At 37.7% G+C, this 25,073-nt stretch overlaps 1 protein-coding gene across 1 annotated transcript in view; it reads right to left on the minus strand.

Moving 5' to 3' along the window:
• ATP2A2 (ATPase, Ca++ transporting, cardiac muscle, slow twitch 2) overlaps positions 1-24,872 on the minus strand; it is a 43,591-nt gene extending 18,719 nt beyond the window's left edge. The window contains exons 1-5 of the mRNA XM_009321219.1: positions 24,722-24,872; positions 23,628-23,645; positions 23,451-23,533; positions 15,257-15,361; positions 12,094-12,232 (exon numbers count right to left, since the gene is read on the minus strand). Coding sequence (XP_009319494.1) covers positions 12,094-12,232; positions 15,257-15,361; positions 23,451-23,533; positions 23,628-23,645; positions 24,722-24,839 — 463 coding nt within the window. The 5' untranslated portion in view covers positions 24,840-24,872. The remainder of the gene's footprint in view (positions 1-12,093; positions 12,233-15,256; positions 15,362-23,450; positions 23,534-23,627; positions 23,646-24,721) is intronic.
• Positions 24,873-25,073: the final 201 nt, after the last annotated feature.

The raw sequence follows: 25,073 nt of genomic DNA on the forward strand, positions 1-25,073 counted from the left end.
AAAGAAATAAAAAAGACAAAGTTAGAATTTTGTTATTTGAGATATTTCTAACCAAGCGTACTATTACCTCTATCAGCCAGGAAAATGATTTTCCAGAAACTGTTCAGATGACTAAGATTACTAACAGCTTATTACTGCTTTTGTGGTTTGCAATACTCCAATTTTCTGAGTATCCAATATATTTCGGCAATTTAGATTTGCCTTCAAGATCTCTACCCCTACCTAACCTCAAAGAAAGAAGTTGTAAATCACTGGATTGTTTTTTGAATCACATGACTACCACTTGACAGCAAAGGGAAAACATTCTCAAGAGAAAGATATCAATTTCAGAATACGTATTTATAAACAACCAAAACCCTTTAGCTAAGGTGAATCAAGTTTCCTTTTCCAAACAACTGTCCTGGAAAGTCTTCTGGTTGTTTTCTCTATGACCAAAGTCAGTCTTCTGCTCTCCAACGATCAGAATGTCATCCACATTTATTTATTTAGAAACTAGAAGAAGTTGTATTTTCCTTTTCTTTGGCACCAATTGTGAGAATAACATGCTTCTGCAAATCTTTAATACACTTTGAATATTGCCAGATGTTTCAGAGTTGGAAGTCAATTTCAGATCATACGCTAGCTTTATTTTTCAGTAATGCTACTCTATTAAATATACCACAATCCATATCCCAGTTACAATTTTCACAGAACTGTTTATCTTGTCACATATATGTCTACTTTGCAGAAGACAACACTGAAGAAAAAACAAAAAAACAACCCACAAACAAACAAAAAAACCTCCACTAGCAAGTGTTTGAGACACCAAGGCGGCCAACAATACAAGTTAACAGCACACTTCTAAAGATGGCAGAGAGTAATGAAGTCAGCTGCCAGAGCTGTGTGGCCAGTTTAGCTCCAGCATCTCTATCATCCCAGAATTAATTCTTCCACCTTCCTACTTTCCCTTATCTAGCTTTTCCTAGTTTTTAAGAAAAGAACTAAAGCTCCACCATTTTGTGACTACTGCAAATAAATGGCTGCATGCAAATTAACTTGCTAAAGCATATTAATGAGAGTCACGTTTCTGACTCTCATGGGGAGGTGTTCTACATTCTGCATGTCAATATTGCTCATGAATGCATATCATCAAACTTATTCCTAACGTAATTTAACACTGCAAGCATTCAAGTGTCAACTTCCTTTTTATTATAAAGCAATGCAAAGAAACAAAGAAGAGAGAAGAACTAGCTAAAAAGAGCTGATCTTCTCAGTAGATGGACTCTGTGTCCCTGCAGTAAAATTAAAACAAGCTGCAATTCCTGCAGGAACTGCTTATGCAACTGACAGCAATAATGCACATCAACAAATAATACCATGAAAAACTCCGCAGTGGTGTTACAGCCTTAGAACATACAACCACTCAACACAGGAAAACTATGGAACAAAATGCTGAAGAGGAGAATTAAGTGCTAGTTCAGACATTTAGTAAAGTTGCACCACATGACTTTTTGTAAGGTCAAAGAAACCCCAACCATTAAAACAAGCAAAAGATTGCGTAGTTTTGCTTGTAGACTTAGAAGTGTGTTTTTGTAAGCATATGTATATGAAGGGATCTAATAAATAGCCACAAATTCCCTTTTTGTTTCATTATAGCATGTGAAAACTAACTTAAGCCACAATGCCCTTGAGCAGCAAGAGAAAATAGCATTAGACCAACAGTGACCTAGGCCAAAAATGGCAAAACTATTCAATATGCTCTCCTGATGTCATGAGGAGGTTTATATGCAGACATAGAATAGCAGCTGGTTTTCAGATATCACTGAACAACAGGCTAATACCTCAGTGCAGTGTGGTATAACGCCTGTCAATCTGCATAAACATTTTCAAAGTACTTAAAGCAGCTGGAAAACTACAGCAAACTCAAATACACTACCACATTTGACAACACTCTTGAAGACTTAATCACTCCGTAACACAAAAAAGAAGCTGTTAAAAAAATAATCTTAAAACATTCAAGTAACTGGACAGAACATATGGCAAAGTTTACAAGTAATTTTCCAACCTACTTCTTCTGAACAGCTGTAAGTTATTCAAACTCAAACACAAAGTTCACAAGATCTAAAGTACTAGGAGAGACTCCTGCTCTAGTAGACTATTGATATTCGAGCATCAGCATTTCCATGAAAACTACTACTACCATTATCAATTGCCTGAATCACCAGAACTGAAGTGTTAAATTTATTATTATACCGCAGCTTTCTAAGTTTATCTCAACAATTTAAGGTAAGACACATTATTCACTCACAATCTCTGTTGAAGAAGGCTCTAGTAAAATATTCAAGGCATGTCCAATAGGCAGGAAAGCCGTACATCAGGGTCAGTTACAGAACTATTTTAAGCAGCTCTTTGCAAAATAACAGCTATGACATTAAGTCATTTATAGGCTTGAATATACTTTCATGAGCACAACAAACTGAATATAGATAGGAAATCATCCTATGATAGATAGGAACCCACAAGACATTTTTAGTGAGCAGTCTAGTGCAGCGCTCATCCACAAGAAGGCTTTTTCCCCATATACTTTAACAAAGGGAAGAAATTGGGGGTTTCTGTGGCTTTTTAAATTCAATTACTTGTACTGGTTCTGTGGACTGAAATGTATTACCCAAGGCTTGAAATACGTGAAATTAGAAGGTGAATATGTATTTGCATTGCTCGGTACAGAGCTGCTACAGTCTAAATGGACATAATCCCATAGTTTTAAGTCTAGAAGAACAAGTCAGTTGCGGAAGTGTTTTCATCCATTATTTTAACCAAAGTTTTTAATCCTAAATAATAACTTGATTTCTACCACAGCTCTGAAGAAATCAAGTAGGCTGCTTTCAAAACTGCCCAGATACATGTTCTTAAGGCACAGTTTAGCCAAATACTTAACTACTGATTAAAACAGCCCTTCTAACTATAAAATTGACTGCTTCTTGGAAGAGCGAGAACGGGATTTGGTTCAACACATTACAGCTTTATTCACAGAATCCTTTTATTCATGCACAGAATAGTATTTCAGAATTTTAATACTGAACTTCAGCACACAATAAAGGAATCTATTTAAAAACAACCTGGCCCCTGTAAGGGGGTAAAAAAATAATTTTATTTAACTGTGCGTGAGTCTATGCCGAAGCAGACAATTTACAGTTTCTACTCCTTGACAGAAACTGGAGCAGCATTTAGTTGCGATATGAATTTAAAGTTTATGTCAATCATTTTAAAGAAGCCATATGCCTTCACTGAAAATGCAGACAATTTAGTATCTGAAAATACTGGGTTCTTCAGCTACCTATACATAACTAGCAATGTTATCTTGCCAGGATTCCCACCAATTATACCTAAAACTCTAGCCTTTCTTCTCAAGTTCAAAGCTCCCCACATTTTATCTCACTCCTCCCAGTGTTGTGGCAATGTTATAGGTCAATTTCCACTCTATGTACAGTCATTTATATCCATGTTTGATTTTAAGTGCAGTACAACCCTACTTATCAGAGCACATCCAGTAATACAGGTGTGCATTTGCAGAAATGATTGCAGTTCCCCACAAAAGGGCTTCCTCACGAACAAAAGTTTTTAAAGGACAATCCAGCATACAGACCGCCCTACTCAATTTGCAAAGTTACCTTGGAAGAGAAGATGATTCAAGTCTCCGAATCGACTTCAAATATAGAGTATATTAAGCAATGTTAGTCCCAATTTAATACTTGGCGGTGACCAAGTCCTGGACTGAAATGATCAACTTATTATCTAGATATTTGAGCACCGATATCCCTTTTACTCTACCAGTTTCCAAGATACCAAACATTTATCTTCAGAACTCTATCAGAACACAGCTTGAGACACTCACTGAGAGACCTCTACAGCCAAAACGCACTATTAGCTTGTTGTACGCTAGATCAGCCTGTGATTTAAGCAGCCCAGGAAGATGGGCAGAAGTGATGGGGCACATGTTCTATGAGCAATGAAGCTGGAGGGAAAATAAACTATTAAAGCTGTGTGGATTTCAGTCCCTGTTATATTTTCAGCTACATCTGGGTATCAACAAAGAACTTGAAAGTACAACTCTGTTGTAGTCTAAAGTCTCGAACGATATTCTAGATCTTCTAATCAAAATGTTGGTGATGGCAGGCTCAGGAAGCAATATTAACTTTACCCCCAAAAAGCCACTATGGTATACAAGAGACCTCAAAACAAAACTACTACTTTAATGTACTTTGAACACCGTTATCAGCCCTGTTAACTGCCTCTGATCCCTCCCACAACTGAAGACTTGCTAAGAGCAGGTTTACAGACAGGTACATTATAAAAAGTGAAAAGTTTTGCTTCCTTTTTATGTTAATATAAGCATTACAAGAACTTGTAACACCCATCTTCTTAGCAAAGAAAGTGATATGTTTGCAAAAAGCCCATCTAAGTGATTACAGTAAATGAAAGTAATTTTTCCTATACAAGTCAGAATGGTTCTTCATATACCACATGTATGTAACACTTTCTTATTTATGTTTATTATTAACCAAAGCTAGTGTCGACTTATATCTGCTATCAGCTGGTTGGGGTTGGAACTGGACTTTTGCAATAAAGATTATCAGTACAGCTCTAAACTATTCTGCCACTGTTGTCTGATTTTGTAGCTTTTTTTTTTTAGGCAAGTTCTGAAGAACTGGGATACTATTTCAACATATGGTTGAACAATTTGGGAACACAAACAACAGTTCCTGAAAGTGAGTAAAAACATCCCCAAAACAACATCCATAAAACATCAAATGGACAGGACAAAAAAAAAAAGTATAAAATTGCATCATTTCCCCCCTTTTAAGTGTCTTACTAGATTAAGGTTCACTGTTGAAACATGCCATGTATTTTGATTTTCAAGACACTACCGTCTTTTTCCTGCTTTATTAAGATGCTCTAATTTAATCAGGCTAAGGTAGAAATACTATATTCAACAGATGTAACTTACCACACTGCTATTAAAACATCTCTGATTCAAAATACACCATGTACGAGCTTTTACCATCAAAAAGAAAAAGGAATAAGTATTAATTCTTTTGCCAAAAACCATTAAGTGTTAGCAACTATTTGCTTTAACTGTTTCAACATTACTTATTATTATGGTACAGTTATTTAAACCACTTTTCCTAATGAGATCTTTAGCCTCTTAAAGAGTCAGTTATTTCAAAGTCCCCTCTCTTGCCCAAAATTAAGTTTCTTATTCTCTAAATTAGAGGACACACCATTGTGTGAGTATTTACTAATAAACTGAGGCAATCGAAACTTCCTACATGAAGTATGGGTATCACCGTAAGGTTTAAGAATTGAAATAAGTAGGCTTAAACAACACATATGGGATGCTATATACTTTGATCAACCAGATACTGAGCATTGTTTCTGCTAGGTGACATTAATAGTTAAAACTTACACCTGAGCAGAACAGACTGCTTCTGTTGAGAAGTACAGCTGTTACAGCACAACTGGTTTTTATATTGAACTTCCTTAACACAAACTCGGCTTAGATTCTCTTCCCCCCTTGCGTGCATACAATCTAGTCTTCCTATTGTGTTTGATTTCCTTAGACCATCAGAAACTTAATTTTTCTTCCGTAGTAACAGGTTTTAAACATTTAACACTTCCTGTACAGGGTATAATAAAATGCTACCAAAAATCAGAAGCTCTACAAACCACGAAGATTGAGTCCATCTACACTTTCATACAAGGCCAAAGGTGTCAAACTGTCAAAATTAGAAAAGTGACTATGAAATATACTTTAAGTCTGAGTTTCCACTCCAAACCAGTAAGAGATTTATTTTCCAACAAGACAGATAATAGCACTGGTCCATTCAGTTTTAACCATACTAGTAAAACAGCATTTGCTTTTACTGCCAAGATGACAGAACAATACATTTGAATATATTAATTCTTTGCATTTAGGATGCATGCTACAGATTAGACAACGTTCATGAAATAGCCTTCTCTATCATATGCCGTTCTGCATTATGGACAGACAGAAGAAATCCATGGAGCTTACTGTGCAGTGTATGCAGAAGCATGATTATCCTAACCTAAGAACTGTTACGAGGTAGAAGTTCAAAAATTTTTCAGACAAAACACACATATTGCATTCTTATCAATGAAAACCAAAAATATAGAAAAAGCTTAGCTCTCTGGGAGCAAAATATTTTAAGGTTGGAACGGAGGCTTATATTGAGAAAAATTTACATACTGTATTAAACAGCACGTAAGACTTAAATTATTCCTATTTTATTTCTTCTCATTCTGTAAAAACCATACTTCTAAGTGTCATTCTCTCTGAAGAGGGCACCAGAACATCAAATAAGATGTGCCAATGGACAGGTATCCTGTCTACAAGTTCGCACTTACTTCTAATCTGAATTTGTCTAGCTTTAGCTTTTAATCAGTGGATCTATTTATATCACTGTCTTCTAGATTGAAAACTCTTGTGATCAGCCTATAAAAATACCTAGTAGCAGAAAGAACAAACTGGTAAGCTAAGCTTCAACTTTTGCCAGATCAGGTAGAGAACGACGACATCTTCACACCAAAGCTGAAGTCCTATTTCCAAGTTAGGCTGCATTTGGGTAACACAAGAACAAACAGTAAGAATTCTGGAAGTGCAGCATAACTCCAAGTGGAGATTTTCTTCAGCCTTAAAAGTGCTTTGCCAGGGTGATACAGTATTAACAGAACATTATCTTGATGTTCAAGCATTTTGTTCAGTACTATTTGTGCTTGTAATAAAACCCTGCTGCAGTATTGGTTGTAATCGGAGTATAGAACATCAGATATGTTCTGAATTCGAACAATTAAAACAGAATTAGTTTCACTGTTTTTACCTAACAGTTTGGCAACTCTGGAGGAAAATGCTACAAGAATTGGAGAAAAACTGGAGATGTGTTTGGTAAGCTTTCAAATGCGTGTTGAAAGTGACACAAGTTTAGGCTGTGCCCTGACTTGAACCTCACGTAACTCCAGACTTCAGTGGTGTATGGAATGGAGTTTGGACTGCGTCCGGTTATCTCAAAACTGCCTCTGATGTGTTAAGAGTTCGACAGTCAAAATGCTCACTGAAGCCCACAGATTTATGCACTAATAGTATGTGTATTTATTAACCACTGATCTTCTCTATTTTTTTCTGGTTCAAAATCAGTACTTTATGGAAAAAGCAAAATATCTGCTTAACCTTTAAAAACCAAACCCGACAACTTGCACTAGGTAAGCAAAAAATAGTTGCAGTCAACTTTTTGCCATACCAAGAGATGCTCTCAGCAGTATGCTTTTAGGACAGTAGGTCAACATTCTGGACTTCAGTCTTACTCCATCCTTTTCATTATTTTTTTTTCCAATCTCAGTACTTTTCCAAAAAAGTAAACCTGCATCTCTAGCACTGAGTATGAAAATCAATTCTAGTTATTAGAAAAGTAACATAGGCACAAGGACCCAGTTGTTTTGCAGTAAGATCTGCAACATCAATGTTTGTGGCTTATACTATCAGGGAGAACCTATAGCTCTTCATAACCACAATGGAGTTTGACATACTTCACCTGAAGAATCGTCCTCCCCTATCTTCTTCACCCCAAAATTTATCCTCCCTTAATTATAAGGCATCCATGCTTTAAGAAGAGTCTTAAAGTGCTCTGCAGTTAGAATGAAAAGCCTCAGAAAGTAGTTCTTGCACACTTTATGCCAGGTATAAACCTAAAACTAAGTCTTCTGGAATACACACTAACCTAATAAGCAACAGCTTCAGGGAACTCTGCGTGTATTTTTAAGCTGTTGAGTACTTACAGATATAATAATGGATGACAAGAACCATCATTCAGCACTTCAGGGAGAAGAGGTACTACCACGACTCCAGTTTGGCACTTACACATTGCAACAAATGAACATTCGTTTATTAAATTACAGAAACTCAGATATGCTGTATCTAAAATAGAACATTTTAGACAGGAAAATACAATGGAAGTGAACAAAGCTCATTTCTGTTCTCAAATGTGCTTCTTTAAAAATAAATTATTTGCAACCAGTTTATCCCAATTTGTCACTCAACTTCATACAAAACTTCTTAAAACTAAGGCCATGCTGTTTTAAGCTTCTCTTTAAAATGTTACTTTAACCAAGGCAAACAAAAAAACTCAGCTAAAACAAAGGACATCTTTAATCTATTAAGATAGCCACTAGTTACAAATTTAGACTGCATCCTCCAATAAACTTAAGCTTTTATAGCAGCGTGATAATCCATTTTAAGACAGGCAAACTGAAAAGCCATGTGGGGACAGCATCTGGATTTTTTCAGTTCATCAATTCTAAGAAACAAACAGTGCAGCTTAGTAACCCTTATACACTACAGTTCTGAGAATTATGCCCACCAGAGGTCTGCAAGCAAATTTAAAGCTTACATCCCAAACCTGTAACCCCAACTTCATCCCAAAGAGTTCCTGTTCATTGTACCGTATCTTTTCCACCATCTCTGCTTAAGTGGACATGGAAGAAAGTTTTCCTAACATATGCAGTTAAGAAATTCATGTCTGCAGTGTCTCTGAGCAAACATGGACTACAATGTCTGCTAGTACACCTGCAAAATTTTAGTGTAGCATTTATGTTGGATTTGTTAGCTACTAGGCATAAGGACCAGTAATTGCTCATCAAGTGTTCTGCAGTATCTATATGCACACTGACCCCCAAGAGACATGTAAGACAGTATGTTATCTACCACTTGAGGGATAATCTAATTCAGGTTACTCCATATTTACAGCAAGGTGACAATGCAGACCTGCAGTTTCTTCCTATTACTTCAAGTCAAATAAACCAGCATCCGATTCCTCTGTTGACAGATCAATTGAAGAAAATATCTTTCAGGAGCTTTACTTTAGAAGGCCACGAGGCAGACTGAATAGTCTATATAACGAACGCAGTCAAACTCTACAAATAGCCTAAGGAGCCAGAATGAAAAATACTAACATAAACCATTATTGCACCGTCTTTGGGTTACGCTAAGCCAACAAGGTTATCTTTAATGGTTTCAAAACTACTGAATATACCAAATGATTTTGGAAATGGTTCAATACTACTTATTCTCAGGGAACTCTTGCAATGTAAAGAGGCAAATACATTCCCCCACTTTCCCCAAACTGCAATACCAATCTACCAATTCCTACAAGGAAGAGTTACCTCCATGTCAGACCCGCATGTAGCTACTTCAAATTAACAAAGCTATTATAGCATTAAATACAAGTATTTTGTAATGGAAGACCTGTAGAAAGTTGTTCAAAATTAGGTATCAGCATAGGGGAGAAACCTATCACCTGGTTATTTATGCCACTCAGTTGAAGGATATTTGCCTGGACACACAAATGTCATTGGCACTTTGCCTAGAATTCCATACCCAGATATGTATCCTAGTATGAAGTGCTCTGTCACTTCCCTACATGGTCATCTTTTTGCAAACACCATGTCAAAGGCCATCGCAGTACTCTTACACTTGAGGCACAGGCATGCACACAGTCTCTCTCACCTCCAGGTCTTGACACTAACGCTGGTACATAGTGTATTGCTCTTCTCTACTTGCTTGGTAGGTTTTCTGAGTTTGATTACAATTAACATTTCATTATTGTCTATCTACAAGTTAGAATTTATTGTTTCAGTATCAGAGTTCATATTACACTGAAGCACTTATTTCTGTATTAAACATCCACATGACTTACACTTAGTTGCTTTCACTTGAAGCTGCAGTTGATTATATTTACCAATATAAGAAAAACATGATGAATGCTTAAGACTAGCTTGGGACTGTTTAAATGAGTATTTTAAACTGGACCCACCAGTTTAAATGAGTATTTTAACCAGCATGAGCTTCTACAGCCAGTCAACACACTAGACCACCTATCTTAAAGGACAGCCATAAAAGTTGGATAATTTTTGTTTCTCTACATGAGCATACTAGTTTTCAAGTTTGTCTTTTTAAAAAAAAATAAAAATCAGTTCTACACATGTTGGAGTATCAGACACTGTTCTACAAGCAGATTTTAAAACAATGCAACAGTAACCCTATGAAAAATAGTATACTATGTTTGTTAAAGACAGCCTAGTGTTATAAGTATGCTAGTCAGCGATTTATTTCCAATTCATTTCTCTCCTTCAGACGTAGGCCTTTTAAAGAGATGGCACGAGTAATTGGTTTTATTGATACTGACATATACAGCAAGGTAAGTAAAAGCCCACACATCCCCCAGGTGTTTCACATACAAGTTAGCTTTGTCTTCTCCTGTAAGATGAAAATGCAATCTCTACCTCTTCCGAAATAGCAAAGAATCAAGCAGAAAATTTTCTGTGCTCTAGACACCCGGCAGAGCAGCATTTTTCCTTAGTGAGATACCCCAAACCAGTACAAAACAGTCATTGACTTGCAATTCTACCAATACTGCTTTAAAGTACCAAAAAACACAGCCCCAATATATTCCCATGATATAAACTGCTTCCAAAACTACCATTCCACTGCTGACATTTAAAAACAGGATAAAGATTTGGACTAGACATCTACTGCAGAATTGTAATTGATACAGTTCTGTTTGCCTCAAAAGGATGCAGAAAACCTCAGCTGCTTAAACAAAATCTCATTGCAGAACTCAGATTTGACTGCACAGTGCAGTAATGGTGAGTCAAAACAGCACAGTAAGTGACAAGGTATCATAATTCACTCTATTTCTGCTATCAGCACTTTGTATTTGTACTTGTTCTTCACCAACAGATGCTAAGAGGAAAGGCTTCAGCCTTCATGAGATTCACACTCTGAGTTACTCTAGCCAGGGCTGCTGTAGCTGAATCATCCCATGCACAAAAAACAGAGGCTCAAGACAGGGCTCAGCAAATGCTAAAGTTTCTCAAGGAATGAAAGCTGGGCAGACAGCCAACACCAACTTCATTTTGAGTGCATACCCTCTCTGCCTGCTAATTAAAATAGGATAGTCAAGTTTAAGGGTATATATTTATCTCCTCTTGAGACAGCTACCACCTCTAAAAGCAAAGTGACACTAGTGGAAAGGAAGTTTGATGTACACCCTAAATTGTTCCCAAAGGAACAATCACTCAGTTAACAGTTGATAATGACCTACAAAATATGAGTATGCAATCACTCCAACACTTAACAAGAACCACCTAGTTTTATCCGGGAAGGAATAGGGAACATTAAAGTCACTGACAAGTCCAGTTTAGAGAAAAAGTTATTGGTATGGCATTATCACCAAAATGAAGACGTTTTAGCTTTAAGTATACGATACTTTATTTTTGCACTCCTTCCAAATAAAGATACACCTTTTAGGGCAAACCTAAGTTATTAGAAAGCTTGATGCAAAAGTCTCATCTTTGAAGACTGGTACTTCAAAATGCTTACACTGGAGAAATAGGAAGCTCTGCTTTGTATGGTTATCTATTTGTGGTCTCCTATGCAGCAATAGGCAAAAGAAGCAATAAAGAATTATGAAAGATGAGAAAGTGATGTCACATGCCAGTCATACTAGCTGAGAGGACAGATGAAGACATTTGTAAAGAGAAGTTGAAAGGCACTGCTACTACAAGTGTTAAGAGTTGGGAAAAAACCTTCAGATGAAGTTACCTGTCTTCAGATAAAGAACAGAGCATCAAAAAAAAAAAATCTCTGCATTCCAGAACCTAAGGAAACTGAACACACTTAAAAGCAAGGAAGAGAGTATTTTGTGATAGAAAACAGACAAGTTAAGACACTCTGAAACGAGACTTCAGAAAATAAAATTTTAGAGTCGTGACAAGCATTAAAACCTGTACTCCAATTAAGATGCTTTGCTTTTAGACCTACCGATTAAACTAAGTGGCAATTTGAAAAACAACCCCCTCAGTGCAAATGCACATTTAAGGTAATTACAGATGAACAGAAGCAAGATCGGTCGTAAGTGAAGCATATATACTTCGGCATCTTTGAAAACTCCCCCCAGGGCCTCAAATCATTAAGACAAGGCCCCCACAACAATTTTACAATAATATGCTAATACATGTATGTACTACATAAATTAGTCTTACCTGCCACTTCTACAATATCACCTGGGACAATATCTCTTGCTTTAATCCTCTGTACACTTTTTCGGTCTTGTCGATATACTTTGCCCATTTCTGGTTCATATTCTTTAAGAGCTTCAATAGCATTTTCAGCATTTCTTTCCTAAAAGACAGCAAAAATGTGTGATTTTAAAAGCCCTCAAGGAAAAATACATGTGTCAGATCTGATTTTTCAAATGCATTATCATATGAATACTACTGACTCCGCTCAGCTACATTTATTAATACAGAAAATTATGTGACCCCTCCCCTTATGAGGTTGCTGACTAGAAGTCATTACAACATAATTCAGATATTAGTGGGCATTTAGAACCTAGAAGTTGTTTATTCAAACCCTGCAGCATTTCCCATCAAGAATATCCACTGTGTCCTGTTACAGGGAGGCCACACAAAGTGTTCTATGTAACATACGGATGCTTTTGACATAAAAAAAGCACCAAGCAGAATTAAGATTCATGGATACAGTCTTGTCTCAGCTGTACCTTATCAGCTGGAGCAGCTTAGACTCAAACTGGAGTGGACTAGCACTACTAAATTTCACTTACTGATGGAAATCAAGGGTCAAGTTAAGACAAAGCTCAAACAGCATATTATCAACTTTGTTTCAACAAATCAGGTCTCACTAAAGTGAAATTAAAGCATACAGACTAGAAACTTCCCCAGAGTCTCTTAACAGTTTACCAACTTAGATGAATCCCCACACGACCTTTTTATTTCCACTAACAATAGCTTTCCTATCTCAAGTGCAGTTCTCTCAGCTAACCACTACCAGAGATTGATATCAACATCGTGATGCTACCTAGATAAAGGACAACCTAGAAAACCAACAGCTTATCAGTACTCCTTCTCTAGCTCTTTGAAAAGTAACTTATTTTCCAGCCTATTGACAAGTACAAACATCATATAGTCCTGATGACTATAGATAATGGTAAGGGTGCACAGTTTTCAGAATGCCTCTGCTTCAAATATATACCAGCCTTTCCAGATAATAAAAACTTCTGCTGCACGTGTCAAAGCAGAAACCTAATCTTCAGAAATTCAAAGGCTGAGGTACTATGTACTTCAACATAACAGTGCAGCTGAAAACTAGCATTACCAAAACTACCTTGAAGGACTAATGTTTTACATGGCACAGCTCAGCGCCAGGCAGCGCAGAGATACCAGCGCAGACCTATAAAGCTCTAATTAATACTAGCTTCATATTCCACCAGGTAAATTAATTCTGCTCCTCAGCACAATAATGCTGATATTGCTTTCCTGTAGATTTACTAAGAGTTAGCATTAGGCAAAACCTTAAAGGTACAAAAAAAAGTCCCACAAATGGAAGGCTAGTTAAACAGAACTCCTTCAAAAAGGAGAAATAAGAAAGAATTAAATAAGATTCAGCTAGGACAGCCAGCTCAGTGTGTTAGGCTCTATCTTTTTATTCCCAGTTTGCTTGAAGTTATGGTAGTTACGACTATCTTGCCAACTACTGAAGTACTAGCAGATGGCACTTTGGGAAAAGGGCACATGAAAGGAAAGGTTGAGGAGGGCAGAGCTAAGGCAATGACTCAGTTGCTCACATCTAGTACCTGTAGAAACAGATACATTTATGGGTGGAGATTATGTACTGTGACTTATTTTCCACGCCCATTAAAACAAGGGAATGACTCATTTAATCTGTACAGCAATTCTGTTTCACAATTGAGTTCACTGCACGTAGAGAGATATATACGTATTCTTCGCACACTATCATGTCTGAAAAAAATTGGTTATTTTCTACAACAGGGTATACAACTACACAAGAAAACCCCCAAACTACATGGATAGCTTTACATTCCACACTTACTATTACTACATGCAGAATTCTAACTCAGTTTCAAGTTGAAAATTAATTCTTGCACAACTGCTTTATGACGATTTGAATAGAAAATGACACTTAAGGGGGACAATGCGTGATTAAATGTGAGTGATCAAATCCTTTGATCAACATTACTTCTTCCCTCCATACCAGCTCTAGCAGTTGCACAGCAAGCTGGATACTGCTAAAAATTGAATTTTTCGAGGATTAGTCTTCAACCAGCTTACTTGTGCTAGCACAAAGCAGAGCACAAGAATGTGCAGCAATGCCACTCAATGCCACTTCTGGTGGCTTCCAGTGTGTAGGCTCCTCTCTAACATGTTTTAACCTGTTAATAGGGCTCCTCCTAATTTTTGTTGTTATTTTGTACAGTTTTGGGTTTTTTTTTCTTTTTTAAAAGCATGAAACCTAACTTGCTAAAATAGCAAGTAACTATGTCACATTAACGCCACCCCTTAAAAAAAACCAACCAAAAAACCTAACCTTACAAAGAACTTAGGTTACCCTAAAAATCCCAGAATATTTTTTATCTGCAGAAAAACAATCCTAATAAACATGCTCTGTCTGAAGTGATCAAATTAGTAAACTAAAGTTATATGAACAATGTTGTTTTGGCATCTCAAGAAGTGTTAGAATATGTTACTGCCAATATGATTTATGAAAAACCATCTAATTAATCTCATCGCTGATAATGTAGGAAAAATTTCATGGTATTTAGATGTTGTTTTCAGAAGGAATTTCTGCCTTTTGACAGACATGCACTCTTTGGATGCACACTTAATAGGTACTATAGTAATTGAATAGAAAGAATTAATACTGTATTAAATGTATTAATAAATGTACTAAAACATAGCATTTGTCTCAAGAGGGAACAGACAAGAAACTAGATTACAAGTGTTCCATCCTTTGTTCCTTAGTTGGGACAAAACCCCTTTTTTTTTTTTTACAAGCCAATACAATTGATTGTTTCTTAACTTTGCAAGATTTGATTTATTTCCTGAATTCAGGCCTTCATCCTGGACTGCCCAGTTCACGTGTTCACCAGTGTGTGGCCAAACACACTGATGGGCAGTTTGCCTTTTTGGCAATACTTCTGAAGCTTTCATTTTACCTCTAAGTCATCACTTTCCGTCCAGAAGTTTTATGGTATGTTGACTCTTGGGAATCTAAAGTTAGCAACACATATTAACTTGCATTGTATGAAGCACCTCACAGTACACCGTACAATCTTTCCTCTTAAACTCAAAACATTTGTGATTTGATGTTGTAAAAATATCCGCGTACCTGCCACACTCCCACAATTGCATTGGCTACTAATATAAGTAAGATTACAAAAGGCTCTACAAACGCTGTAATTGTTTCTTCACCTTCTTCAAACCAGGCCAGGACCTGTAAGAGAAACACAGTGACTTAAACTACTGATTTACACAGACACTTTGCAAACTTAAGACCCAGTAAATTTCAGCTTGAGGTTCAACTGCTTAGACATGCGCAATTTTTGAAACCCCTCAATCTTCCAAGGTGTAGTTTTGTAGTTCATGAATGAGTTGGCAATGTGCAATGGAAAAAAAGAAAAAATCTTTACTGAAGCAGTACAAAGTTCATTTCCAAGGCTGCTCTTCTTTTAAAGGAGCAAGCTATTTATTTGGGAAACATTGCTACTTTTGCTTCACAAATGAAAGCAGAAGTTGTGACAACAGCTACGGCAGTGAGAAGTCTCAAAAAAATTTTTCATTACTGTCTAAACAGGATGCAGACCGATTAAGTTGACTTAGAACACTAAAACTTTGCCAGAACCTGAATTTTAACCAAGTTAATTGTTCTTTACCAATAACTTAGACACACAAGTGAAAACAGCTTACAAATTTTTGGTAAGTAGATATGAAAACAAGCATCTATTTATTTAAATACAAGTAGTGTCTTACTGAAGCATTTCAGTGAATTGTATAGTTACATCTGAAGTTGAATTCTGAGCTAAGTAGCTGATAAAACTCAAATTAAAACTGGATTTTTAAAAGTAAAGCAATTTGAGGACTTGCACAAAAGACTCCACATAAATTTTAATTCATTTGCTTTAGAATTACACTCTAGTTTTAGGCTTCTGCCATTCACTTGACTTGAATGGGTAACGCTGGGGCCTCTGCAGAGTTCTGTAGTTACTGAAGAAAAGTCAAGCTAACATGACCAGAGAGGAAGAGCTTTTTCGTCAACATGTTGAGCAACAGGAAGCCTGGAAAGTGACAGTAAATAGGAACAACGTGTTGAGATAATTAGGGCTGGTAGTCAGGCAACAGCACTCTGAATCACACTGCAGCGAGCAAACCGTTACTAAAGCAAGCGCCATAATTCCACCAACATGCTGCTCAGAGCTATTGCTCAATTGTTAAACACTCCAGGATGTTAAAAGGAAGGAGCAGCAGCATGAAAGTCTCAAGCAGAAAACAGACTGTCAAGCAAATTCAATGCAACAACAAATTTTATTACAAAAGGATAAACTTGTAAGATCCAGGTTATGATTAATAAGACTGGAACATTCCAGCTGGCAACACAACATTTTGAGGGTCTGTGTAATCCCTCTGGAGAAGAAATTTAGTTAGGAGCTCTTACGCTCTCTACATCTCGGTATTTCTTCCCTCCTCCCACACCACTAATCTCCAATCCCCAGTAAAAACTTCTGCCATATGACCAGTCATACAGTCGACATTGTAGCCTTCACTCCACACATTACCCCTTGCATCATGGACAGCTTTTACTCTGCACCAGCACTGCTGCCTCCAGTGGAGCTACAGAAATGGCTAATGGTACATTTCCAGGTTTCTTAGCCTATACAAGGTCACACGCTGCCATCAGAAAAGCTGCTTAGTATTTGTTTCTTCCCTCCCTTTCTTTATGGGAATTCTGTAGAGCCCATTTTGCTTCCAACAAAACAAGTAAATTCAATCATTTTGTGACGTACTGAACAAAGCAGGCACCTGCAAGGTTAACTAGAATAAAACACTTGCTTTACACAATGCTAAACCATAATCTTTTCAGATTGAAGACCACGTGTTATAAAATAACATTGAGAAAGCCTGCAGCTTTAAGAGGTAAGGAAAGTAGCTACAAGGACAGCAAGATCCAAGTATGTCAAGGAGAACCAAAATTAAGTTTTCAAGGGATCTTTTCTTTTAATAAGCCATTATTTCAAAAAAAGCAGGTGAACTTAGATTAGAGATCCTGACAGTACAGATCTGGTGGTTTAGATCTTCACTGTTGGTTTTTTTGGCAAAATTATCAATCTGTGACCAGATTAAAATGAAATATCTAGCTAATCCTGGAAGCCAGCAACACACATTTCTCCCCAAAAAAGTTTCCGCACAGTTACTAACAGTGGAACAAGCTAAGCTTAGTTCTAGAATGTTTTAGTAAACAGACATATAAATAACAGAATACATTGTGAGTTCTTGGTTTTGTTATAGCAGACAACAGCTATATTAACACTCCATTTAGGACACTTGTGATACACAACACGTTGCTGTAACAGATCAGGTTTATTATTTGATAGTAGCCTGAAGTAAAAACAAAACCACAGTAAAAACCAAAGAGAAAGTAGAACAAGGAATACAAGTATTAACTAGGCTTTTTTAGTAACAACAGATCATATGCTGAAGCCTGGTAGAGACTAGCCAATTCTTGCCCAAGGCACTGAGTCCTTGTCAGAAAGTTTCCACTAGCATACTTTTAAGACCCTGGAGAGGTTTACAATGAGAGATCTTTTATTTGACTACTACTCAGAAGGGCCCCACCATACTTCAGCCCTAATCACTTTAGGACTCGCATGTAGAACAGCTTAATTTCCAGGTCATTGATCCCCAACGTACTGTTCAGGCAGTATGGTCAAGAAGTAGAGTTACCATGTATTTAAGAAGCTTAAAAGAGTAGGAAAAAAAGAGTAAGATAATTGCTCAAGAGAAAGGCAAGTCTGAAAATACAAGGGAAATTAATAGCAAGACGTAAAAGTCCCATATCAACAGCTGACGTAAGCAGCTTAAAGGACAACTTTCATTCAGCATATTTGCTTTAGGGCTGCTAGAGCTATGGTTTGCGGAAGCCTATTTTAATCAAAGCCAAATGGGGTGGACCTGCAGGACACTAAGCCAAAAAATACACAATGACAGGCAAATAGCACTTAGTTTTCGTGGTTATTTGTAAAAAGGGGGCAGATGTACAACACAGAAGTCAGCCAGCAATGAAGTGACTACTGATGAAAACAGCTGCAAGAACAGAAGTGTCCTTCCAGTTTTTTGCGTTTCTACAAGTTAAGTATCTCTGTATTGTAAGGTAAGTTATGGAGGCAAGTTGCCTCAGCTGACTATTTATCATTAAGAAACAAAAACAGAATTAGAGTAAAGAATGGACATTTCAAGATAGAATTCTGTTGCCCAGCAGGTTGTACCTGCTTACCATTCACAGAGGAAAAGCAAACAGTTTGTTGTCAGCAACCTAACAAGGTTTTTTGTTTGTTTTTCATTTTGACAATGGAAACTTAGAAGCAAGCTGGGAGAATAAGACCTCATTCTAGCAAAACGCAGCCCTGGACTAATTAAAGCAGGTCATGTAAAACTATGGACTGCTTTTAAGAGAGCTTTCTTCTCACAGCACACTGTGAATTAAGATTTAGTGTATTTTGGACAGAGTACTAACTACTGCTCAGAAAATCCTCTTTTAGTGATTTTTCTTTTCAATACAAATTATCTTAAAATTAAGCAGATGCAAACTATTTTAGTGGTCCTGATACTTGTTCTGTGTCAGTTATACCAAACACCAGGAAATACTAAAGAAAAACCTCCCAATTTTAGTTCCATTATTCAGTGGAGGTTTTTTTTCACTTGCTACCAGGGCGGGGAGGGGGGCAGGAGCGCGCGGGAGGGGGAAAAAAGGGATCTTGACCACTAATATAAGTACAAAATTAAGAATTTTACTGGGTTAGCAGATTTTAAGGACCCATCAGATATGCTACTCCATATTTCTGAAAATAAAACACATTCCTGTGATTAGTGTAGTAGTAAGGAAAAAAAAAAATAAAGATACATAGCACCCACAGTTTAATTTCCACTTTAATTCCAAGTAAAATGGAATCACAATTGCTTCTCACAGTTTATTCACCCCTAACCATCAGTTGGTATCTCGGGTGCTATTGAGTCATCTGAGTTTAGCTAAAAGCATGCCAGTGTAATGTACTACAGCAATCCTTATCTTGTGCCACATACTCACTGCTACTGACCTTAACAGGTAGCTTTTGGGGTGATTTCAGGGCAAAGCCTGCAACATTTTTACTGGCACATCTTACTCCAAGAGTAGCTCTGCTCACCTTTTAACACAGATTAGACTGTAGTCATGCTAATTTACAGGCTATAATAATCTCTGGACTAAACAACAATACACTGTTTTAATCTAAACATGGATATCCACTAGTATAAAACATTCCCAGAACATTCACTTCTAAGTCAGCTTAGGAATCAAAGAAATAATTGAGGGAAAAAAAAAAAGAGGAATGCTCTTAGGATGCTGTATTTAACTATCTTTTTAATACTTAAGTTTTTGGTAGAGTTTATAGTCTACGCTGGATCTTGTAGAAGAAAATTCACTGTAAGCGTGATGCAAAGATAAGACTGCATGGTTAAGCATACATCACTGTTTAACACATATATACTTTACTAAAGAATTAGTCTGCATCAGATACACAGGTAACATCTTGCAACTTGCCAATCATTTACACAGCAAAGAAAGCTGTTCTTTTATGTAAATACTGTAGATTTGAGTACATGCTCCAGAAGTAGCAAGAATTAAAAGCCATAGTTCACGGAAAATTAAACATCCTCTTACTTGCAAGCTATGAAGGCCCAGGAACTGCTGAGATACACTCTACAGGTTTATTTCTGCATAGGCTTCATAGATTCAACACAACACCAAGACAAGGTCCAAGTCTATGCGCAGATCCATTTACTCACCATCAGAAATTATTTATATTGTTTCTCTTCAAAAGCCATACTTAAGGCCAATAAAAATACTGAAGAAACAACAGTGTAAGAATTTAAGCTGTTACTAACTAGGCACATCTGTAACAGCAGTTCTGACTTGGAACATAAGACATAGTATCTACCAGCCAACAAACAGGCAGCATATGACCCCTACCATCAGCCAGGGTGACACAGATTCAGCTGTTAGTCTTGATTTATTTTACTGACACATACCTGACAGGGGGTGTGGGAGTAGACGACACAAAAGGCACTTTGAACACCGAAGTTTATAGTATAGGTAAGAGGGGATGTTTCTGCACAAAAAACTAATGCAGATCTCAATGTTAAAGATGGCTGTTTCTGCGCAGTCAGTCATAATAGTAAGAATCTAGTATGATTTATGATCACAACACAATTACCAGAAAAGCTTCCACGACACAAAACAATGATCTATATACCTCGAGATCCTCTCTCTCATACCTGAATCTTCAACATGTTTTTAAATTGACGATGTACAGCTGGTAAAGAACACTGCTACATTCGCTGCCCTAACAGCACCTATGTCTTTCCTGAAAGCACACCTGAATCTGCTGCCACTAGCACAAAGTACATATTCCATTTGATAGTCAGGAAAACCAAATTCTAATTAGAGTAAGTTTTCAGTGACATACTAAAAAAACCAAACCACCATTCTTAAAAATTAAGTCAGTGTTATATATTCACACCCAATTCCAACACCCAGCCCCCCCACTACTAAGTTAAAGACCCGGGGGCTTTTGGCATCATTTGTTCTTAAGTCGTTGGGTAAGCCACCTTTTCCTATCCCTTGTCATTCAAAGGAAACTACTTATTTAAACATCTTTATGAAAATTCCCTTTTGGACATACACCAGGCCTAGAAGTCCTCAGCTGAAAGTTATTTCAAACAGGAGCCGTTATCCAACCTTACTTCTGTTGGTACGCTATACAATGTCCTACTGTCTACTCAAGTGCTACAGTTCACAGTCTATCAAACAATAAATCATCGTAAAAAGCAGTCATTAAAGTGAGAATCAGCACTTCACTAAGTTCCACAGTATGATTCCGTAGGATCTGACACTGCCCCCAAGGAAGCCAGAAGTCTTGACTCATTAAAGAGCAGCTCTCAACAGTATTACTCAACATACAAAATCAACGCAAATTTAACTGACTCCATTTTAAGTCTAATTATCCATTTCAAGATCTCTAAGGTACCGGGAGTTTTGCACGCCTTGCAACAGTACGAATGGAAAAACCGCATTTCTAAGGCTTGTAAAAGATAGCACAACACACACACTGAAGTTAAGCTCTAGCATTAAGTTGTTCTATCGGAAGAATGACTTAGCATAATTTGTAATCTCAGCATTATGTATAATTCCAGTTTTTAATGTAGTATTTTGAACTGTTTTCATGGAACAATTACTGTCCACAAGCCTAACACAGCTATGTACTCTATTCAAACATTTTCAGGAACACCAGAATTTAGGTGGTGTTAGTTACATCCAATTTTTGCAGCAATACAGTCTTTATATCAACATACTCAACAGTTCTTTACAGCGACTACAAAAGTCTCTAATATGCTTTCATCAAGAAAAAGAGTTAAAACCTAAGAAAAACAGACAACAGATGATCACCTTCTGAACAGGGAAAAAGTCAGAAACAAACACAAAGGGGAAGTACTTTTAAAGTACCAAAATAACGGATCTAGTTTTTTCTTTTACGTTTCACCAAAAAGAGAAAATCTTTATTACTAACACCAATTTATAGTGGGTATCCGTAACTTTTAAATAGGAGACAGAAAAGGCAGAGCAGTAGCCCAAGGTCATATACCATGCCAGTTGCACAGAAGCAGAGAACCCAGATCTATCCCACACTCTGTTAGACTACAGTCTCCTCTTAATTAGATAGGAGAATTAAGCATACTGAAAAAAGCAACTGAATCCAGTTACTAATCAAGTTTTCAAAGAGGGCTTGGCAGTGTACGTTACATGACCTCTGTCAGTCTGGTATCATACTTACTCAGATTCAGCAATGAAAGCTTCAAGTTTGGCAAATTTGATTTTTCACTTACTTGGTTATAATAAAAACAAATAGTGTATCTTGGCATGAAAGGCTAACAAACTTCTGTACTGTCATTTATCTCATGATATGAGAGAAACATTCCTGACTTTTCAGAAACAAAAATACATCCCCGTCTCACCCTCTGGAATGGGAAAATGGGAAAGAAAAAAGCTTTTGAATGACGTGTTTATTCGATTTTTTATAGCCAGCCTGATTCCCTCCCAAGGAAACAGAAGACTGAGTAAGGCATGTTTGTCTCCATGGTCAAGATCCACGCCACCGATCATTGCTCAACTGGTATATATGCATACCAAAACCCAAAGCACTTTGAAAGGTGTCTGTGTGGGGATAGCTTAATGATCAGCGACACAGTACATACTGCAGCAACCACAACAGGGCAACCCTTCCTCCATCAAGCAGAACAGCTTCAGAGCACATTCTCCTCTGCCCATCCTAATTAGCTTGCCCTTAGCTGAAGAGTCACCACAATTTCCACTCCCCCTCAAGAGCTACAGCATTTTTTTTTTTAAGTAGTTAATTACAACTCCAGGGCAAAGTCTACTATAAACTTTTACTCCTACCTTAACAATTTAATATTCTGCACACTTTTGCTTCTGTTGTCCAGCTCCCCAAGACATACAGCCTTCATCTTCCTTCTATACTTAGCCTTTCCTCAGTTTTCCAGCAAACACATGCCCCTTTACACATTATGTAAAAAGATTGCCTAAACATGCTTTTTAAAAAAAAAAAAAAAATTAAGTTAAAAGTTTTCTTGTTGTTTTAATCCTGTATGCAAAGCAAGATGTCCATTTAATGACTAGACTACCCAAAGGTCAGTTACCAAATTTGGTCAACAATGGTGCCATCACAGCCGTCATCATTCTTGTCACTGTCAAAAGCAACAACTGTCACCTTGCTATTATCAGGAAGGGAAGGCAACTGGAATATTCGCCATGTAAATTCTATTTACAGTCTGCATTGCATCCAAAAATGTCTTCCAATGATTATACATTGAGCTTGATAACGATTAACCCAAAGGCAAGAAGAATGTCCAGTTAAACACTTACTTACTCAAGGTTAGTTTTCGAAGCCAACAAAAGCATTGGGAAATCCCACCTCAAATAAGCAAAGTCGCTTGAATGAGAAGCACTTTTTAAAATACCTGTCTAGTGTGGTTACGTACTTATGACTCATGCAATGAAAGATTCCCTGAAATTTTGTTTTCTAGCATACAGAAACCTCTTCACAAGGCAACTAACTGAAGAGATAGCAATTTACTTCACATCTTATACTTCTACCTTTTGAGAAAGAGAGTAATGTCAGTATGTACAGTTCCTATACATTGGAAACGTCATTCTGCAATACAGAAGCCTATGAGATAAAAAAAACATTCATACTTACAAAAGATATGCAAGCTGCCAGCAACAAAATTCTAACTAGTAAGTCTTCAAATTGTTCAATCACAAGCTCGAGTAAGGTTTTTCCTGCAATATGTAACAAAGCCATTTAGTTATGCGCGTTAAAAAAAAAAAAGATGAATTATCAACAAGAATTAGCCGATTTCATGAACATGCTTACCTTCCTCAGCCGGTAACTCTGTCAGTGGAAGATTTTTCCAGGAAGCATGTCAAAGAAAAGAAATCATCGAAGAAACACATTAGAGCATTATAAGGCATCCACCAGATCTTGCTCCTGAATTGCCTACTCAACTGGGTTGGATTTGACAGACATACTGAAAGCCCCATTAAGGTGGCTCTTTTCATTAGAGCATCTGAATAGGCCCGATAGTTTTGCATTTTAAGACACATACAGGAATGTGCTAAGGGTTGTAATTCAGCCAAGTCATCACTCCAGACAGCTGTGGGACTTCTGCTGTTGCTGCACACAAAGGGTCAAAGGCTCAAAATGCTTTTCAAACGCTTTCCGACAAAGGTTTTTCTCAACATTCACTTAAAAAACCAAACCACCAAACGGTTCAAAACGTTTCAAATTCTCTTCTCCATTTTAAGGATGTTTTCTTATTTCTCCTGTCCCTCTTATTTCCCCGCAACTAGAGTTAGTAATTCAAGAGACAAAAGCAGTGTTACAGCTAAAAAAAACCCCATCGTATAATCTTCTCATAACTTTTCATTTTTACACAACGACACGGGAGTTCAAAAGGGACTAGGAAGGCCAAGCAATAAGGATTAAAAAAAAGAAACACTTCATCGGCTGAATTCTGTGCCCTGACTCGAGAGAAGACTGTAAAATAAGGGACAGAAAGGCACTGAAAAGCAGGGAAAAATGAAGGTCAAGACGGACAAAAAAAACCACCACCAAACCCCACAGCGCTTCATTTCAGAATGGAAGAAGATTTCCCACCGTTAAGGTGAAAGGAAACGGAGGTGACATCCCCTTTCCCAAAGCAGCCCCGTGAGCTTGGGGTATGAAAGAAACCCACGAGGTGGAGTTCAAGTCAGCCATCTTCTCTCCCTCACTCCTATTCCGGGTCCTGTAAGAGATGCCGGCTTTGCAAATACACACACCATAGGCCTTGAAACAGGGCCCCGAAAAGGATGAGCGAAAAAGAGAAAGGGGTGGAAGAGGGAGCAGAGGGGGGAAAGACGACGAGTGCCCGCGACAGCATCCCCGCGGCAGAGGGTGGCGGGCGGCGCGGGGCCGGTTCAACCTACCGTTGGAGCCCCATTTCTCCTTCAGCTTCTTGACTTGCTCCAAGCTGAGCCCGGTGCTTTCGTTGACGCCGAAATAAGCCAAAACTTCCTCCACAGTCTTTGTGTGCGCGTTCTCCATGGCTGGGGCAGGGAGCAGCAAATGGTGCCTCGCCTCTTCCTCCTCCTCAGCAGCGGCGAGCCCCCTCCTCAGCCTCTCGCTCTCTCCCCCACCCCCCCCGTGCTATCACCATAGACCCCCTCCCGCAACAGAGAGGAGCCCCCGAGCCCACCTCAGCGCCTCACTCTTCCCGAAGGAGGCAGGAGGGGGAAAAAAATTAAAAATTAAAAAAAAATAAGATGAAAGAGAAAAAGA

The sequence above is a fragment of the Pygoscelis adeliae genome, unplaced genomic scaffold (genome assembly GCF_000699105.1).
Source record: "Pygoscelis adeliae isolate BGI_AS28 unplaced genomic scaffold, ASM69910v1 Scaffold93, whole genome shotgun sequence".
Classification (NCBI taxonomy): Eukaryota; Metazoa; Chordata; class Aves; order Sphenisciformes; family Spheniscidae; genus Pygoscelis; species Pygoscelis adeliae.